General features: G+C 42.3%; 3 protein-coding genes across 9 annotated transcripts; 1 reads left to right on the plus strand and 2 right to left on the minus strand.

The window, feature by feature from the left end:
* On the plus strand, positions 1-5,050 carry LOC104450690. 2 transcript variants are annotated; one of them, XM_039315899.1, is made up of 9 exons: positions 1-404; positions 1,780-1,977; positions 2,120-2,222; positions 2,560-2,639; positions 2,723-2,800; positions 3,124-3,215; positions 3,870-3,981; positions 4,296-4,421; positions 4,492-5,050. In XM_039315899.1, exons 1-9 carry the CDS (start codon positions 153-155, stop codon positions 4,585-4,587), a joined length of 1,137 nt encoding a protein of 378 aa, XP_039171833.1. In that variant the 5' UTR covers positions 1-152; the 3' UTR covers positions 4,588-5,050. The 2 variants fall into 2 exon arrangements, with proteins under 2 accessions (XP_039171833.1, XP_010063661.2); XM_010065359.3 differs by having other exon boundaries at positions 3-404; positions 4,506-5,050.
* Positions 5,051-5,206: 156 nt separating this feature from the next.
* Positions 5,207-11,200, minus strand: LOC104450691 (uncharacterized membrane protein At1g16860). Of its 5 annotated transcripts, XM_010065365.3 has the most exons (7): positions 10,872-11,200; positions 10,050-10,226; positions 8,501-9,236; positions 8,272-8,362; positions 7,203-7,358; positions 6,611-6,822; positions 5,207-5,697 (listed from the first exon to the last, which is right to left on the minus strand). In XM_010065365.3, exons 3-7 carry the CDS (start codon positions 9,157-9,159, stop codon positions 5,505-5,507), a joined length of 1,311 nt encoding a protein of 436 aa, XP_010063667.2. In that variant the 5' UTR covers positions 9,160-9,236; positions 10,050-10,226; positions 10,872-11,200; the 3' UTR covers positions 5,207-5,504. The 5 variants fall into 5 exon arrangements, with proteins under 5 accessions (XP_010063667.2, XP_010063662.2, XP_039171831.1 ...); XM_010065360.3 differs by having other exon boundaries at positions 8,272-9,236; positions 10,872-11,199; XM_039315897.1 differs by lacking the exon at positions 10,872-11,200 and adding an exon at positions 10,303-10,493 and having other exon boundaries at positions 8,272-9,236.
* Positions 11,201-12,316: 1,116 nt separating this feature from the next.
* On the minus strand, positions 12,317-17,228 carry LOC104450692 (uncharacterized membrane protein At1g16860). Of its 2 annotated transcripts, none has more exons than XM_039315896.1 (5): positions 16,774-17,228; positions 14,930-15,899; positions 13,799-13,954; positions 13,109-13,320; positions 12,317-12,887 (listed from the first exon to the last, which is right to left on the minus strand). In XM_039315896.1, exons 2-5 carry the CDS (start codon positions 15,815-15,817, stop codon positions 12,695-12,697), a joined length of 1,449 nt encoding a protein of 482 aa, XP_039171830.1. In that variant the 5' UTR covers positions 15,818-15,899; positions 16,774-17,228; the 3' UTR covers positions 12,317-12,694. The 2 variants fall into 2 exon arrangements, with proteins under 2 accessions (XP_039171830.1, XP_010063668.2); XM_010065366.3 differs by having other exon boundaries at positions 14,930-15,983; positions 16,774-17,227.
* Between the last annotated feature and the right edge of the window lie 891 nt (positions 17,229-18,119).

An 18,119-nucleotide genomic window follows, 5' to 3' on the forward strand; every position in this document is an offset into this window, starting at 1 on the left:
GCCCCTCTTAAACCCACCGCAGCACACAGCAGGCAGCACACTGCGCAAGCGTCGTCCCCTTTTCTCGACTTCAAAGTTCTCAGCTTTTTCCTCAAGAAGCGCTCGTCCGTTCGGTGCTTTCGTCCCCTTTTCTCCGCCAGCTTTCTTGATCCATGGAGGCCTTTTCGAGCGCGGTCTTCGCGTCCCGAGTCCCCGAGGCGCGCCCGGTTCTGGGCAGCCCCGTTTGTTCGATCAGGCCGCTGCCCCACCAGGGAATTGGGTGTCTCCGGATGCCCGAAAGTTGCCACCTTGGCGGGCTCAGAGCTTGCGCCTTGGCGTCCCCGGGGTTCGGCGAGGGCGCGGAGGATAGGCCGTCGGAGAACGGGATCGATTTGATGCCCGGGGATGCTGTCTCTCCTTCGCAGGTATTGTTTCAGTGTCTCTGCAAGTTCTTGAGTTCTTTTCTCTTTTATTACCGTGGTTTTGATGACGATTCGGTGTGTGGCTTGTGTTGCCTTGATGGGGTTATGCTTGTTTTGGCTTGCTTGAGAGATGGGTGGCAGAAATTTCGGGAGAGAATTGCAAATGTGGTGTGTCCAAAGCTAAAGAGGGAATTGGTGTGACTAGAATGCTGTGACATAATCGTAAAATATACCCGCAACTCTTGTGCGTTTTTTTTTTTTTTTTTTGCAAGTTGGCTTGCAGGAGGAAGTCTTCGATCCAGCCTGAACATATGGAGGTATCTAATTGTAAAGAAATGAGTTTGATGTTAGGAAGTCAATGGCCGAGCATCTATGTAGTACCATTGACAAACAAGCTGAAGACTTTCTGGCCTACACATGATTTTTTTGGGAGGAAGAATATGTTGCCTATCTGCCTGCTCGACAACCTAGGTTCTGGAAATACTGAACGCACCATCCAGATTAGGGATAAGACGAGTTCTGGATTAATGTAATCAACAATTGAGATGTTTCTGTGAGGAGAATAAGCACAAATGATGTGTGGGGGGAGTCTCTAGTTACTCGTTGGGAATGGTTAAAGTGCTTTTGTTATATGCTGTCACGTATTATTACATTCGTGGTCCAAGGTAGAGTCGATGTGTCCCAGAGAATTATTGTTTTAACTAAACAGCCTGAACTCTGAAGAAGCTTCCTCTTGCCCTAGGTTGGTAATATTCTCTGTTTTCGTTTCCATTTTGCACGTGGAAGCCGTTCTTGCCCTTTGTCATGATGGGTGGGGCTGTAGCTTTTGATCTGAACTTGTTGGGATAAGTTTGTCTTTGGATCAGATTTTGCTGAACATATCAGGTCTCATAAATTTGTAGCTCGGGATGATTGTTCTCCAGTTGTCGGGTCAAGGAGAGCAAAGCCTGGAGTCAGACTCTTGGATGTTTAGATAGTTGGTGAAGTGGTTCATTTAGCTGGATACTATAACTAATACACCAATCATTGTTGGAGAAAGTGTTATTTGAGCTGAATTGGCATATTGATCACTTAATGTACTCGTCCGTGGGCACTTTGGAGACTACTGCATGCAAGAAAAGCTTTGGTATCTTAACTCTGTGTAAATATTTTCCTCCTGGTAATGTTTGTTATCATTTTACTTCTCAGATGTGCAATGCTACTCAGATATTTTGTCTTTGATGAGAAATGGTAGTCGTTTGAATTAATTTTCCCCAGCTCATTGCGCTTCGCTTATTGGGCTAATTTCTGCCTTGTGACGCATGGAAACTCCTGTTTTAGTGCAGTTTATTTTGTATTTCTTCGTCAACCTAGTCATTATACATTTTCTTGTCTTAAGGGTGATGTGGGTCTGAGCCAACACAGTGCAATGAATGTGGATAAAACCTTGGAGAATGAGATGCCTCTTTCAGTCCCATATGGAAGTGGCACGAGGGCTGGGCTTTTCAGAACACCAATATCTGGTGGGGTCCAAAGTGCAACCTCGGCTCATGGTTTACCTCGGCCAGCCTTGGCAGTTCGCAATCTGATGGAGCAGGTAATTTTTGATTCTTGCTCGTTTCTGTCAGTCTTCAATGAGCACATATCGATGGAAAAACCTCTCTTTTGGCTTTTGTTTCCCTCCCATTTGTGTTATTGTGGAGATTCTTCTATGCTCAAGCTGACACGTGTGATTCCAGGCCAGATTTGCTCATTTGTGCACCGTAATGTCTCGGATGCATCATCGACGGGAAGGATACCCATTTGGTTCACTGGTGGATTTTGCACCTGATCCCATGGGCCGTAAGTCCCTAGTATTCCTAGTTTCAGTTGGAGACTTAGGTGTTGTTTGAAATGCTAGTGATATGTGGTGAGCTCTCTGAATTGTGCACCTTACTCGAGTCTTAACACTATGATTGATTGTTAGTATCTGGTGGAGACCAGCCTCCTGTTTCAATGATGAGGACCAGGTCAATGACTTTCAGTAAATGAGATATGACTTCATTTGCCGCATCAATATTTCCCTGCTAACTTGAGCTTAACATGGTTGACTTGAATATTTTGTCTCAGTTATGATTTTTATTATTGTCTTTTTTTCTATCATTATTTGTAATAGATATTGCCTTCTTTGATGTTGTAGATCCCATATTTTCATTTTCACCCTTGGCAATCCACACAAGGAACTTATTGGCAGACCCAAAATGCAGCCTAGTTGTGCAAGTAAAGATTCTTTTCTTGATGGTCTGATTATGAATTTCTCTTTTGGCGGATTTAATTAATTGGCTGTCCTTTTGTCCCCTCAGATACCTGGATGGAGTAGCTTGTCAAACGCGAGGGTGACCATTTTTGGTGATGTTTATCCCCTTTCAGTAGACCAGCAGGTGACCATTTTTGGCTTGACAAATGCAAGGCTTTGTTTGAGAATGTTGTCTTATGGATTTTAATAATTTGTCCCATTGAACTATTGGGAGTTAGAAATGACCAGAGATATGAATTATGTGACTCGTGACCTAATTTTCCTTTTTGTCTTATATTGTGGTTTTAATCAGCTACTATTTGTTTCCAGTACCATGCATCTGTTTATACATAGCATTTGCATATATTATGTGTCAAGAAAGTGGATCCCTTTATCGATACTAATTTCTTTGTATGAGGTTCATATTTTGGTTTGGTTAATTTTGTTTATGAGCTTGCATGCTGCTAGGAATGGGCGCATAAGCAATACATTGCTAAACATCAGCAAGGGCCTTCCCAGCAGTGGGGGAATTTCTACTATTTTAGAATGCAGAATATCAGGTGCGTCTTTGGTTTAATCATGTAAATGCTATCTTTAAAGTGGAGACATGGATGTCATGTCACATATGGTTATCTTTGACGATAATAATCTTTGCAAAAGCAAGTTATCCATTTCCTGTTATCTTTTTTTTTTTTTTTTTGTGGCTTCTAGATTTTCACAGAGAGCTAAGTTTTGATCCAAGCAGGAACCATTTACTTACTGCCGCTTGTAAAAGGATGATGTTGATTACAAAATAAATTAATCTCTCATGGTCTAAAGAATGATTTCATTTATGTTATGGCTATTGGTCATAACAATCCCATATCATGTTGGAGCAAGCTCTACTTTTGTGACTGGAGAGATCATATTGGTGTTAAGATTTATAACATCTCATTTCCAATAGACCTTTGGTTGCTTATTTGATATTACATCAATTTGGTCTTAGAATCCACACCTTCATAATATATGCTATCTTTGATGTGTGAAATATAGCACTTGCGTCGTAATGATTTATTTTAACATGCATTTGGACAATCTGAAAGGAAAATAAGTACGTTACACCTTTACCATTGGGATCGTACATCAATTCTTTTTCCCGTGCCTTTTGTGACTTACTCTTCTTATCATTATTCTTATGTCTTAGTGTGGGAACTAACTTTGTCTGTGGCCATCAGTGATATATACTTCATTGGAGGCTTTGGCACTGTTGCCTGGGTGGATGTCAAGGAGTATGAGTCCTTAGAACCTGATAAAATTGCAGTTGATGGAGGCGAGCAAAATTTAAAGGTTGAACCGTTAAACTTTACTTTGTGAAATAAAGATTAGGTTGTTGCAAAATATGTGAACCATCTTTTCCATGTATTTAATTGATGCAATTTATCATTGCCATCATCGTCGCTGTTGTAGAACTTATTATCCATTTTATTTATAAAAATCAGAAGATGGTAAGGATTTGTTGATATAGGGCTGTATATGGATATACTCATTTATCCTTCCTGACTTTCCCTGGACAAGTTATTCTCGTTGTACTTGCACCAGAGGATGAAAATTATACGTCTGTTGAAGCAGGGGCTTAATGTGGTGTATGTCTTCATCTCTAGGAACTCAATGCACTATTTTCTAAGCCCTTAAAAAAGCTTCTGTCGACTGAAAGTGAGGTAGACGATGCTGCTCTTATATCAATAGACAGCAAGGGAACTGATATTCGTGTCCGGCAAGGTGCACAGGTACTCGTGTCATGTGACCTAATTTTGCTCTCTACACGTCGCTGGTGGTCCTTTAATTAAATTTATACAGTTCTTCTTCTGCAGTTTAATATACAGAGGATATCATTTGATGAAGGGCATGCTGTCGAAACCTTGGAGGAAGCCAAGGCTGCCCTTTGGAAGCTAATCAATAAGGGTAAAGTGCCATATTTGCAAAAATAGACGACAGGGTTGATGTCAAGGCAAATCTTGATCTTTCAGGTCCTTGTTCACCAAAGAGGTGATCAGAAGCGAGTGATGGATGACAAAGCTACCAAGCCGATCATTACATCATTAAAGTTTTGCTGTACTTGAAAATGTTTGTATAAATTAGGCAACGCGAGTAAAGTAATTAGGTACTCTCGTGCTACTATAGTTTGTTCTTGCTTCTTGGCAATCGGTGATTTTCGGTAAACTGGTGTCATGTTTTTAGTTTCTCTCGCGGGATCGAACTCTCGGAGAGGATGGACCGATGCACACTTTTAACTGCGCGCTATCATACTCTTTCAGCACTGTCCCTTTGGGGGAATACCAGTTTAACAGGCTGTGTTGGAAGTAGTGAGGATCGCGTTGCGAATATTTTGAGTTCCATAATAATTTTGATGATCTAATGCCATCTCTACTCAAAGAATGATGTCTGACTGCGGTTTTGTGATTGACAAGTGGATTGCTTTACATCGCCCGCGAGCACAAAATGGAGTTCAAAATGTTACATTCGAATTGCAGCACGCTGACGAGGCCAAAACCAAGAAATGCAACACGCCAAGTAAATGAACAATCCTCTTGATTTGCAACATAAAAAGACAAGTCTGCTCCACAACGTAACATTCCCCCAACTACGTCAAAGCCCACCCCCATTACAAGAGCTAAAGCCTTATAAAAATATGGTAAAAGAAAGAATTTTTCTTAAAGCTATACACGAGGGAACAAAAACACTTCTCAATCTTAAAATCATCCCAATCTGACTGCCCCATGTAACTATGAAACATCGCTACTACCGCCAGCATCAACAGAGCAAACAAAATATTTGTCGAGAGAAGGAAGAAAGTTTTCACACACATAGTGCTACACAGGTATTACATCGATTTTTGACGTGTCTTCGCATCTCAGAACAATGCCATCAAGGTTTGCGGGAAATATACATCGCGCCCATTGGCATCCAGTGGTAAATGGCTCAGGGGGAGGCACGATCATGAGCATGTTTTCATTCCTCTGGACGATACCCATCACGCTGACTGTACTGCCTTCTTTGATGTACCTGCGATAACAGTAAAAGCAAATTCGACGTCATTATGCACTGCTTTTCTTTAAGTGGCAGGTAAAGCATACACATGCATGAGTGATGACTCCCTTGAATAGGGAAATCTCAAGGACAAAACCACAAGGGTAACCCCCCGTAAAGGACTGTATTCTTGATCAGTTCTAATGAGAAGATAAAGCATTACATATGTTCACGTCCACATGGTAATTGGAACTACTGGGCTGATTAAAAACGAAGTCTAAAAAGCACGCAAAATGACTACACAGATCAGAATTTAGCATAGATAACCCACATTTCTCTTCAAATTCATCTTGACATCCCTGGACACACCAGTGACATGCTTGTTTATTTGGGAAAAGAAAAATATGGACTGATCTTATTCTGTCTCTTAGCCTAAGTGTGTCCGACAATTACTGCAATGACTGGGGTGCATAAGAGACAACATTAAGCGGCACTTATGGGTTCCATAAAAAATCCCCATGTGCTTTATTTGCTTGATATTCCAATACATATTATCAATTAATCTGAGGAAGTTTTACCAAAATATTCACTGCCACCAAATGCTATCCTTTCGGATAACGTATCTGTCCAAATGCGAATACTATAAAAAGAAAAAGTCCGGTGTCAAATGCTGGCCAGATAGCTCCAAAGCTAGAGAGTAATTAGATGCCTGGGACACAAGGCCTACTAGCACTGGAGACTATGCTCATGGCTGAAGCACAACAAGTAAAACCATGTGGCAAAACAATTACGAAGCAGAATTTACAAGTGAGGAAATCACTTAACATGTTGAATACGTGTTCTTTATGGCTAGTAGAGAAGGGAAACAAAGATATATGCACTCTCCTACACAGATGATCATGATCAAGATTACATGAGGCTATGAGACAGACATTTAGGAGCTCTTTACCCTTCTTTCATTCGCATCACACGGTCATCACTTGAGAGGTTCCTCTCCCCCAACCACCTGACAAACTCAGGAGACATGTCCTTATTTGATGGATTAACATCAATGACAATCGAATCATCCACGTAAGGAGTAACCCGTGCACCATAGCCAGTTTTGACCAAAGCTCTCAATCCAGACTGGAAATCAGAGATGTAGAAGTCCACAACATGTCTCTGTAGTTAAGCAAGAAGAAAAATAGCATTTAGAAATGCCAAAACCCTTTAAAATCTGTGAGAGCATGCTGCTTTACAGGCCCGGAGATTGTTGAGATAAACTCAAATTAAACCAAACTTGGTCGAGGGTGTGAGATCCAATCAAGATGATGATCAATCGTTTGTACCTCTATTGGAAGAATAAACCATAAACCAGGAGTGATGCATTAAATATTTTTATGAAGTGGTGACAAGAAATACATTCAGAAAGAAAGGGTTTCCAACCAGAATTATAATTCGAAGAAATGAATCAACCATGGGAACAAATTAAAACATGATAACACGATAAAACATACAATGATGACTAACTTATTAAAACAAACTAATGATGTTAAACTTACTTCTGCTGATCTAAGTCCCCATGTAAAACGGCGATGTTTAGGATTGGCTGCTTTCGAATCCCAACCTCTGTACTCATACAAACTCGTAGATGTATAGACACATCTAGGAACTCTATGGAAAGATGACTGAAGGGGGACATTACCACATGTGATCACCTGTAAGAATTACAAATAATTGTAAGGTGAAATCGAGGGGATCCCTACTTAACAGAGAACAAATGGGACGGACACAAATGAACTTCCTTCTATAATGAGATGGACACATAAATTACTGAATACAGCTTCCAAACTTGACTGAAATCCACATACATCAAAATGCCAAATTCACCAAAGCCTCGATTTGTGCTCCCTCCCTCCCTCCCTCCCTCTCTCTCTCTCTCTCTCTCTCTCTCTCTCTCTCTCTCTCTGTGCCAAATTCACCAAAGCCTCGATTTGTGCTCCCTCCCTCCCTCCCTCCCTCCCTCTCTCTCTCTCTCACTCTCTCTGTGCCAAATTCACCAAAGCCTTGATTTGTGCTCCCTCCCTCCCTCCCTCCTCTCTCTCTCTCTCTCTCTCTCTCTCTCTCTGCCAAATTCACCAAAGCCTCGATTTGTGCTCCCTCCCCCTCCCTCCCTCCCTCTCTCTCTCTCTCTCTCTCTCTCGCACACGCACACGTACACAAACTCTCTCTAGGTCTCTACATTCCTCATCCCCTCATCGAAGTATAATTCCGTTTTACCAACATGGGCTTCCAAAGCTTCATATAAAGGACCCCTAATTTCTCCCTCCTTTCTCCCACGTTTGTATATACTGTAAATGTATTGCCATTTCTCTTAAAAGCTAATAGAGCAAACATATCTCATGTCCATATTGTTTCCCGACCACCTTCCAGATAGAAAGTTTTAATACAACATTCCAAGAATGTCAGCCATCAACTCATCAGAGTGCAAACAGGTTTCACTCTGTAATGGTTAGGCTCAACTAACAATGTCCAGATAGAAATTTCAGGAAAACACATCCACATAATTCCAGCATAGAACATGCAGATCATGATCCTACATGACCCATGAGGATTTCGAAAGTGGCATACCCCTGAGACCTTCACAAACTGGCCATTTTTTGCAGTTCTGAGATCGCTATCAGGATAACGTGCAATATAGTCTGTGATAGCCTTTCGTCCCCTGCAAGTATTCCATGTGAACAATGTGGCAACCAAGGCAAAGAGGACCACGACCACAATTAGAAGAATGGCATTGCGAACAGCTCCAAGTATAAAACCACCAGCAATAAATCCCATCACAAATATTAGAATCACCGACCAGATTATCGACTTTGGCAGGTTCCTCATGAAAGATGATTCATTATCTTGGGTAAGAGTAGTAACAGCTTGAAGGTGAGCAACAGAGCTTGGAAGCTTCATTGACCCAAGAGAATCAAGTGGCCCAGACACTTTCCGAGGGGCCCCGGATGAGTTTAGTGGCCCTGAAGAAATAGGACCTGATGTGATGAGACCTGTGGTTGGAAGAACTGGTGGGATAGGGCCAGAGTTTTGGCGTGTAACTCCACCAGATTGAGGACCAGAAGACTTTTTTATAGGTTCTCCATGCTTATTAAGTGGCCCGGAATTTGTCTTCTTCATTGAAGCAGAACCAGACATCTGACCAGAAGTTACAGGACCAGATGCAGTGTAGCTTGCCCGACCTGAAGTATTATGCATGATAGGACCGGAGTGTGAAGCAGCCCCACCAAAAGATCCAGTCCTCATAGGGGCACCGGCAATAGGTCCCGACTTCCTAGATTTGGAGCCATCCATAGGGATGTCAAACATTTTACCCAGTTCTCCCGATTTTTTTATGTCACCACCTGTATAGGGCATGGCGACGGAACTCATAGTCGGAGTCTTTTCCTTCGGCTGCTCTGGCCGCCCTGATACGTATAGGCCATTGCTTAGCTGATGAGATGGAAATCTCGAACCCATCCAGCCTATATAGAGGGCCCCCAAAGAGACCAAACTATATACTACAGATCAATAGGAGTTCAGTACCAGCAAAACTCCTGCAGATAAGAATGGAAGAAACATGCTGTTTAGTAGACTTACAGGAGACAAAAGTAGTAGCAATAACGGGCATACCCCGTCTGGAGGATAAAAATGTCAAATGTAAACACAAACTCGACACGCGACTGATGATAAGAGGATTTAAATAATGAAGAATCATCAGCTGAAGAATATCTGTGAACTGTCATCTGAAGTCACAATTTAAAGATAAAACAGCTGGTCTGGGCTATACAATTTTGGGAGACAGAAAAATACAGAACGAGGAAAATGATATCTAAAAACTTAGAAAAGCACAAAGCAACTAAGTATAGTGACATATGAAGCCTGTTTGAATATTAGAAGTAAATAATAGAAAGTATTAGGTGTTAAAGCTTTCGGAAAAGGCAAAAAGCATGTAATTGCCAGATCCTATTTTGAAACCAGTTCAGCAGATAACTAAAGAAAACTGCAAAGTGAAGTCTGGAATAGTAGCATTAACAACCTATGACTAGATCAAGCACATGATTTCACAAGTCCAAAAACAAAAGTGTAAACAATAATCACGGAAGAGGACTAAGCACCCACCAAACATAACATAAAAGGCAACAACTATGATATCCTGGAAATAAAGGATAAACTTGCCGTATACTTGACACTACCATCACCAATGTAGCCAAGTGTTTCTCACAAAAACAAAGAGGCTAAAGAGAAAAGGAACCATATCCAGGAATAGTAGATGGTATGCTAGCCAAACCAAAAAACTACAGTAGATACTAGATAGTATGTTTTTATGAGATGCAACCACCTCGGCTCCAATTTCATAAGGTACTTACTTCTTCACCAGTAACAGGCCTGCAATAAAAAAGTCATTTTGGCTATTTCTCTCCCAAATCCTAGCAATCAATAAGAGTAATATGGTGATTGCGATTCCAGAGTCAAAGAATACGGTCCCCTTATAAGATTCCTACAGAAGCATTTCCCGAACAAAAAATACCTGCAGCATTCCCCCCCTAAAAAAAAAAGGAAGAAACTTGTTAAAATAAAGCAGATCTGGAGTGAGATTACAGACTGAAGTCGAAAGCGCACCGTTTGGATCGAGAGAGGTTTCGAGCAATCTGGAAATGAAAAATCCCCCAAAAAGAAAATGCTCAAGAATGCGTCATCTCCCCGCTCTATACCCGAGATCCAATCGTTGAGCTGAAGCACTCAACATTTTTCAAGGCTGAGAATGTCGCATTCCCTACACTACTTTCTTTCCCCATTTCCAGCAACCCCAACTAAACAGGAGCTCAGATGGGGAAACGAGAACAAGAAGAAGTGGCCAAAGTAAAAGTCAAAAGAGATAGAGACCAGAACACTAGGTAAGAGAACCGAGTCGAATGGTAAAAAAAGGGATGGCCCCGAAAGGACTCGCTACCCAACTCGAGCTAAAACGAAAACCAACCAAATGGGCACGACCAGATCTGCATTCTATACATACCCAGTAGTAAAAGGGAACCGAAAACAAAAATTTAAGAAGAAGGGTATGGACAAAGGCGTTAGAACCGGCCATAACTCGGGCAAAAAAGAAGACTTTTTTTCCCTCGGGAATTCTAGAGTTCGAAATGCAGCGAGCCCATGAAAGGAAACGAGAGAGCGAACGGACCGGACCGTACCTGCGAAGAAGAACGGCAAGCGTCGTCAAGGGAAGAATGGGGGAGGCGGGGGGGATCAAAGGGAAGGGGAGCCGGTGGAGCCGGAGTGGAACTGAGATCTCGTCGACGACAGCACACTCGCACTCACAGTCGCCATCTCCATTCTCTCTCTCTCTCTCTCTCTCTGCTCTCCTCTTTCTCTCTCTAGAGAGCCGCAACAACCGGTGGTTGTCTTGTCCGGCCAAAAACCACCAAACAAACAGCGCCCCCCCCAGGTTCTCCACCCTCTCTCTCTTTCTTAAATTGAGTTTTTCTTGAGAAACATAAGGGAATAAATTATATCGGAGCGAGGAGCTGAAAACACACCTTCCAGCTTCTCTGTCTCATCATGTCCTCTCTCTCTCTCTCTCTCTCTCTCTGATCCTTTTCTGCCCCAAGGACCAAAGTGACCTGATCGTGCTGTTGAATTGTCGTAACTGCCCCCGCTCGCCCGGCGGTTTCTTGGAAAATTCCTCGTGGAATGGAAAATGATATGATGGAATCGATCGGCCCCCGGACAGACGCGCACCCACACGGTCGCCGTTTTCAAAATCCGGTCTTGATGGTCGTTTTTCCAGCTAAAAACTTGGGAGTGGGGCTTCGAATCCGGCATCGGCGAATTGCGTACTTTACCAGCGGCATTTGAAAAGACGGCGGACATACCAAAATCGATTCTTTTCAACAGTAGATAAGGCGATGCATATGTATGCGAAGACAACGCGCGAAGACGACGTACTGCTTTCAACGTATCTTGTAATCCAGCATTGCTCATGAGGTCATCGACAAATGATTCCAATATCATCACCCGTAATTCGCTGTTTTGAGCTACTCCCCGATCTTCCAAGCTAGTTTATTAGTTTGATTAAGGAGGAGTCCTAATTTATCACCTGTGTACCTTACACCGTACAGAGAATTTTAACCATACATTTGGTATGGTAGGAAGGAGCCAAGGACCCTCCCACTTATTATATCTAGGTGTCGACGTTTCGTGACTCTGACAATTATGGATCTTGAAATGGACATTTCACCCCCAGGTTGTGTCCATTTCAAACCCAGGTTGTAGGATACAAGGTATCCGTCATGTGTTGTGCCATGTGTGGATCGATTGCAAAAACCAAACTTTCAAAGTAAGAATCGAGACTCTACTCCCACTCTAACTTTTACTATCAGACTTTTACCCCGTCTCTTTACAAGGCGTGGAAGTCTCTGATACTAAATCGTCTCCACCCCAACTCTCTAAGAAAGTGGGGATTAGAACCCCGACCTCTTTCTTCTCATGTAAGAAGGGTGATTACTGAGGCAAATCTCAGTGGTTGGAGAGCTTCATTGGCGTGTACAGAAATTAGACCAAAATGTGAAACATAATATGAAGGAAAAGAGTAACTCTTCAGAAAACAGCATATAAACAACATTCACTGCACATGAGAGAAGAACAGATCAGTCAAAAGCTAATTTGATAAATCCGAAACTCGAGAGGCAAGATGACATGCTCAGCGAATACCAGGACTTTCTTGACTTACAACATGGAGACAGTCTAGCCTGTCGTCGAAGCCCGCGGAATCTACAATGAAATCCCCACCCATTACAGAGGCAATAGCCTTATAAAACATGAAAATAAAGAATTACCTCCAAGCTATACACAGAAAAGTCAAAAATAGAGAAGGAGAAAAACCCACTTCTCCTTGTTAAATCACCAAACTCATTGCACCATATTCTCACTATGAAACATCGATATTACCTTCTCACATTAATAAAGCGAACCATGTATTTGCCTGAGAACAGGAAGACAAGTTCATGCCAATCTATCACACGGGGATTACATCGATCTTGGACGTATCTTCGCATCTCAAAACAATGCCATCGAGACTTGCTGGAAATATACATTGTCCCCATTGGCATCCGGTGGTAAATGGCTCGGGTGGAGGCACGATCATCACCATGTTGTCGTTCCTCTGGACAATACCCATCACACTAACTGTACTGCCTTCCTTAATATACCTACAGAAGCACCAAGAGCAGAATTTTCCTCAGAGCTGATTACGTGCACAAGAGCAACAAATCCTCCATAGCATCAGCTTAAGAACCAAGTCAATAGGGGTATCACTTCAAAAGGATATGCTTTCTGACAATATATGCATGTTATGTATATAATGAACTGTAATCTGTTACTTATGGCTTGATGAAACCAAAACCCATAAATGCACGTGATATATCCTTACCCTTCTTTCAGTCGCATCTTACGATCGTCGCACGAAAGATTCCTCTCCCCCAACCACCTGATGAACTCACGAGACATATCCTTGTTTGATGGATTGATGTCAACAACAGTGGCGTCGTCGACATAAGGAGTAACCCGTGCACCATAGCCAGTTTTAACTAGAGCTCTCAGTCCAGACTGGAAATCCGAGATGTAGAAATCCACGACATGCCTCTAACATTAACCAAATAAGATGGTGTCATTAGAAGTCCAGAAATATCCACACATCAGAGAAGTGACAGCACATTCCAGATTCGAGTCCATCAGGACTAGAAATAGGCACATGTGGCTATAGTAAAAACCAAAGAAGTTGTCTAATTAAAATCAAACTTAGCGACGATGGAATGAAACTTGGTTTTAATTTTGACATATGTGAGAATCATTGCGAGCTGTTTCGACCACATCAACGAGGCCATTACAATGGTGCTAATATCGAGTCCTCGCCTCGTTAGAACTTGCACTGTATAATGGGTAAAACATATAGCCAAAAAGCCACATGACCAAGAAAGATGTTCGAGACTTGAAACAAATGCACATATTTTACAAATAAAAAAATCAAGCATCAACACATTTTTAACAAACTAATCAATCATGAAAAGGATTCAGAAGATGAAGATACGATGAAATACACAAGGTACAGGTAGGAACTCACTTCTGCTGATCTAAGTCCCCATGTAAAACGACGATGTGTAGGATTGGCTGCTTTAGAATCCCAACCTCTGTACTCATACAGAGCTGTAGATGTATAGACACATCTAGGCACTTTATGGAAAGATGATTGAAGAGGCACATTACCACATGTGATAACCTGAATTAATTATGCATGGTTAAAAGATGTGAGAGTATAAATCAAAGTCATTGAACAGAGGAAGTGCAAGAGAACCCTAAAGATGAACTCCCACAACAATGCACAAAATGCTGAACATAGTTGAGTAACTCAATTGCTAAATATCATCATTGACAAAACCACTAAATCTCTCTTTCCCTCTCTCCCCACACCAGACTTGCATACATCTGTTTACTTCCTTGTGCCCTCATCAAGGCAGTAACAAGGACTTGCATAAAACCACTAAACTTTCAGTTTAACTTGAATGTCCATTCTCTCTCTCTCTCTTGCTCCCCCCCCCGGGCCCCGCAAACACCAAAAAGAGAGAGAGAGAGAGACTTGCATACATCTGTTTACTCCCTTGTCCCCTCATCAAGGCAGTAACAAGAGCAATGCAAGTCCCCAGAAGTTTTAGCTTCTTAACCCATAGTCTATATTTTTAAAAACCTCATGTCAAAGTTTAAACACTCAGATTTGACCATGTTTCCAGCTAAATGGTCTAAATACCCTGCATCTTTACATCAAAGTGCCTCGACATTCTCAGCTCCAGTGGTTAGGTCAGTGATGCTGTTATTCCATCTTTGCCACCCTCCCCACACATTTAACTTCCAACCTTTCTTCTGCTCATGGTAAAACTGTCAATGTGGTGCATATAAAGGTACCTCCAATTTTTGCTTCTATAAGCATACAAGGATTGCTTAGCGCTATCCACTAGAAAAGGAAAATGGCCATGTCCAAAAACCAAAAATGATTTGCAGAAGACTAGTACATGCCAGGGTACAAAAAAATCATCAGAAAAATCAAAGAACCGCAGGAAAACTCCGTACTTTACAGAGATTTGAGATAAGCATTTGGATAAATGGAGACAAAAATAAAACGGCACAATATAAGGATGAACTGTGCCCATCCCAATATGAAAAGTTAATTAAAACTCTAGCATAGCAAGAGAATACGTACCCCAGAGACTTTCACATATTGGCCATTTTTCGCAGTTCTGAGATCACTGTCAGGATATCGAGCAATGTAACCCGTGATAGCTGTTCTTGCCCACCAGGTATTCCAAGTGAACAATGTAGCAATCAAGGCAAAGAGGACCACGACTACAATCAGAAGAATGGCATTGTGGACAGCTCCAAGAATAAACCCACCGGCAATGAATCCCATCACAAATATTAGAATCACTGACCACATAATTGACTTTGGCAGGGTCCTCATGAAAGAAGATTCGTCCTCTTGGCCAAGAGTGGTTACAGATTGAAGATGAGCAACAGAACTCTGAAGTTTTACTGATCCAACAGAGTCCAATGGACCAGATACTTTTCGAGGGGCTCCAGATGAATTTAATGGCCCCGAAGTAATAGGTCCAGAAGTGATCAGACCTGTTGTTGGAAGATTAGGAGGTATAGGACCAGAGTTTTGACGCGTGACTGCCCCAGATTGAGGACCAGATGACTTTTTTATAGGTTCTCCATGTTTATTCAGAGGACCGGAATTTGTCTTCTTCAATGAAGCAGAGCTAGGTATATGACCAGAAGTTACAGGGCCAGCTGTGGTATAGGCTGCTCGACTGGAAGCATTATGCATGATAGGGCCAGAGTGTGACGCAGCGCCTCCAAAAGATCCAGTCCTTGAAGGAACACCGGTAATTGGCCCTGATTTCCGTGATTTAGACCCATCTGCAGAAATATCAAACATTTTACCGAGTTCTCCTGATTTTTTTATGTCACCCCCAGTATAGGGCATGGCAACGGAACTCATTGTTGGAGTCTTTTCTTTTGGCTGCTCTTTTCGGCCTGACACATATAGGCCATTGCTTAACTGATGGGAAGGAAACCTGGAACCCATCCAGCCTTTCTAAAAGAGACCAGGGAGAATTGCCCCAGTCACACACAGCTCAATCCAAGCTGAAGTGCCACAGAAATTTCTTCTGAAAATGTGGAAATATGCAGCCTTTAGGAGCACTTCCAGAAGATTGAAGCTGAAGTATCTTCCAGAAGATCACAAGCTAGACCTAGTCAACCACACATATGTAAGGATGAGATCGTTGAGAGCAAACTCAAAATCAAGTAAGATCGACATGAGACTGCAGATGGGGGAATGCAGAAGAAGCATCGGCCCAAGAAAACTTGGAAACTACAATCTCAAGCTACAATTCGGAGCTAAATGAAGAAGCATATGCCCCAGCAAAGCTAAAGGATCGGCAAATCACAGCATTTCACAACAATCTTATTCCCGAACTATGCAGAAGATAGCCAAAGGTAAAAATGAATCAAACAGAAGTTTGATAGCAATATAAGAAAATCGAATTAAGCAGAAAATTTACCACTCACCCTCAAAATCAGAGATCAAGAACTTGAACAGACACCAAACAAACTTAAGCAATCAACAAGCAGAACAACGGGTGAAATTCCAGGAGAAGAAGGGTGAATTATCAAATCAAGCGGAATTCACCAATAAAAAACTGACCAAGCAAGCAGAAGCCAGACAGAACGGGTAGAGCAGATCTGGAATTGATATCACTCTACGATTCGGACTTAAAAACATCGTTTTGATCAGGCAAAAAAAGAAAATTTCCTTAAAACAGAAAGAGGAAAGGGCACAAAGAATGGGAAAAGAAAAGGGCACAGGGATACAACATTGCCAAAAAGATATGCATTCTCCATGTCTAATTCTCGAGATCCAAGCACCCACTAACAATTAAGCTGAAGCAATACAAGATTGCAAGGCCGAGAATGGCCCGCATCCTCTGCATTCACCCATTACCCAGAAACCCAAACCGGAGCTCAAATTTGAGTACCCACCAAAGCAAATGGAATCAAGAACAAGCCCCCGAGCCAGTCAAGAGGCGCGACCACTGAGACAGCCAGGCGTCCACCCAGATCTGCAAGCGGGGGACCAAAGAATTCGAGCAAGAATCCGATCAGCCGGGAGGGCAAATTTCTCCGCGCGACGGTGGCGAGCGATTTGTAGACGCGGAGGGCCAATCAGAGGGGTCGGGGCGAGAAAATGGAGTACACAACACTGACAGCGACAGCGACAGCAATGGCCGCTAACTAACCGCACTCGGGGGGGGAGAGAAGAAGGCGAAACGGGCTTTGCACACGAAAAAGAAAGGCTAAATAAAAAAGCGACCTTTGGGAGGGGTCGGGTGAAGTGGAAGTAGGAAGTGAACTGGATTCACAGCGAGAAGCGGGAGCGCACAGAGAGAGAGAGAGAGAGCGTGATGAATCCGACGAATCGGCAGTCACAGGTCGCTCTCTCTCTCTTCGGACAGCCGCAACAGCTGGTGGGTTGGGTTGTCTCGTCCTGGGACTAAAGCGACCCTCCTGCTGATTATCAAACGCGCTCCCCCCCCACCAAACTTCCTTAAACAATTCGCACTAATCATGATCATGGTCATCACCAGCACATTGTAAGTACCTCCCCCCCTCTCCTCTTTTCCCTCCTTCCCCCGAAAGTTTCTACATTTTCGCCGGTCCTGGGTTACGTGCAAAAATCGCCCCGTTTCACGTGCACAGAACACGCCGTGGAGGTTGGACGGGCATGTGTAAATTCTAGCGAATTGCTTAGACGACAAGATCCTGGGCATTTGGTTAAGTCCCCCAAGCATCAATAAGACGGAGGCAGATGTTTTTTCTGAGGATATGTTTTATTGCTTATTTTTAATGAAACGGCAGGCTTTTCAAATCTGAAGTCCTGCCCACTCGATGGTTCTCCTCTCTTTGGCCGTTTTGTTCTATTTTTGTCGTTTTCAGAATTCCTTTTCTAGCTTGCAGCAACCAAAAATGTGATGTGATAACTACTGACAAGCCCGTCAGTGAAAGGCAAGGCGTAACCGAAACTATAACAATGTTCAATGATTTTAATGTGGTATAGATTTGATTTCACGTCTCGTCAATTACTTTTAAAGGAGAATGAAAATTCCATCCAAAGCAAAATCAAATTAGAATTTAGGTTTTGTTTGTTTCGTGAAAAATAAGCAATTTGACGATCGTTTATATCATTTGGAATAATTAACCAATAAAAAACACTTTCATTATAAACAACAATTCTTGTTTGTATATTTTCGCAAACGATGAAAATATCTTCCATTCCGTTGATCCATTTTTGCAAGCAATATAAGCGGTTATGTTTACGAAAATATTTT

The sequence above is a fragment of the Eucalyptus grandis genome, chromosome 6, assembly GCF_016545825.1.
Source record: "Eucalyptus grandis isolate ANBG69807.140 chromosome 6, ASM1654582v1, whole genome shotgun sequence".
Lineage (NCBI taxonomy): Eukaryota > Viridiplantae > Streptophyta > Magnoliopsida > Myrtales > Myrtaceae > Eucalyptus > Eucalyptus grandis.

Coding starts and splice junctions, on each gene's coding strand:
- LOC104450690 (XM_010065359.3), top strand. CDS start 153: ATGGAGGCCTTTTCGAGCGCGGTCTTCGCGTCCCGAGTCCCCGAGGCG. Junction 3,982..4,295: donor GAGGCGAGCAAAATTTAAAG/GTTGAACCGTTA, acceptor CTTCATCTCTAG/GAACTCAATGCACTATTTTC. Junction 4,422..4,505: donor GTGTCCGGCAAGGTGCACAG/GTACTCGTGTCA, acceptor CTTCTTCTGCAG/TTTAATATACAGAGGATATC.
- LOC104450691 (XM_010065364.3), bottom strand. CDS start 9,159: ATGGGTTCGAGATTTCCATCTCATCAGCTAAGCAATGGCCTATACGTA. Junction 6,823..7,202: donor GGGGACTTAGATCAGCAGAA/GTAAGTTTAACA, acceptor GCTTAACTACAG/AGACATGTTGTGGACTTCTA. Junction 5,698..6,610: donor GTGATGCGAATGAAAGAAGG/GTAAAGAGCTCC, acceptor CTGTTATCGCAG/GTACATCAAAGAAGGCAGTA.
- LOC104450692 (XM_039315896.1), bottom strand. CDS start 15,817: ATGGGTTCCAGGTTTCCTTCCCATCAGTTAAGCAATGGCCTATATGTG. Junction 13,955..14,929: donor AATATGTGAAAGTCTCTGGG/GTACGTATTCTC, acceptor TAATTAATTCAG/GTTATCACATGTGGTAATGT. Junction 12,888..13,108: donor AAGATGCGACTGAAAGAAGG/GTAAGGATATAT, acceptor GTGCTTCTGTAG/GTATATTAAGGAAGGCAGTA.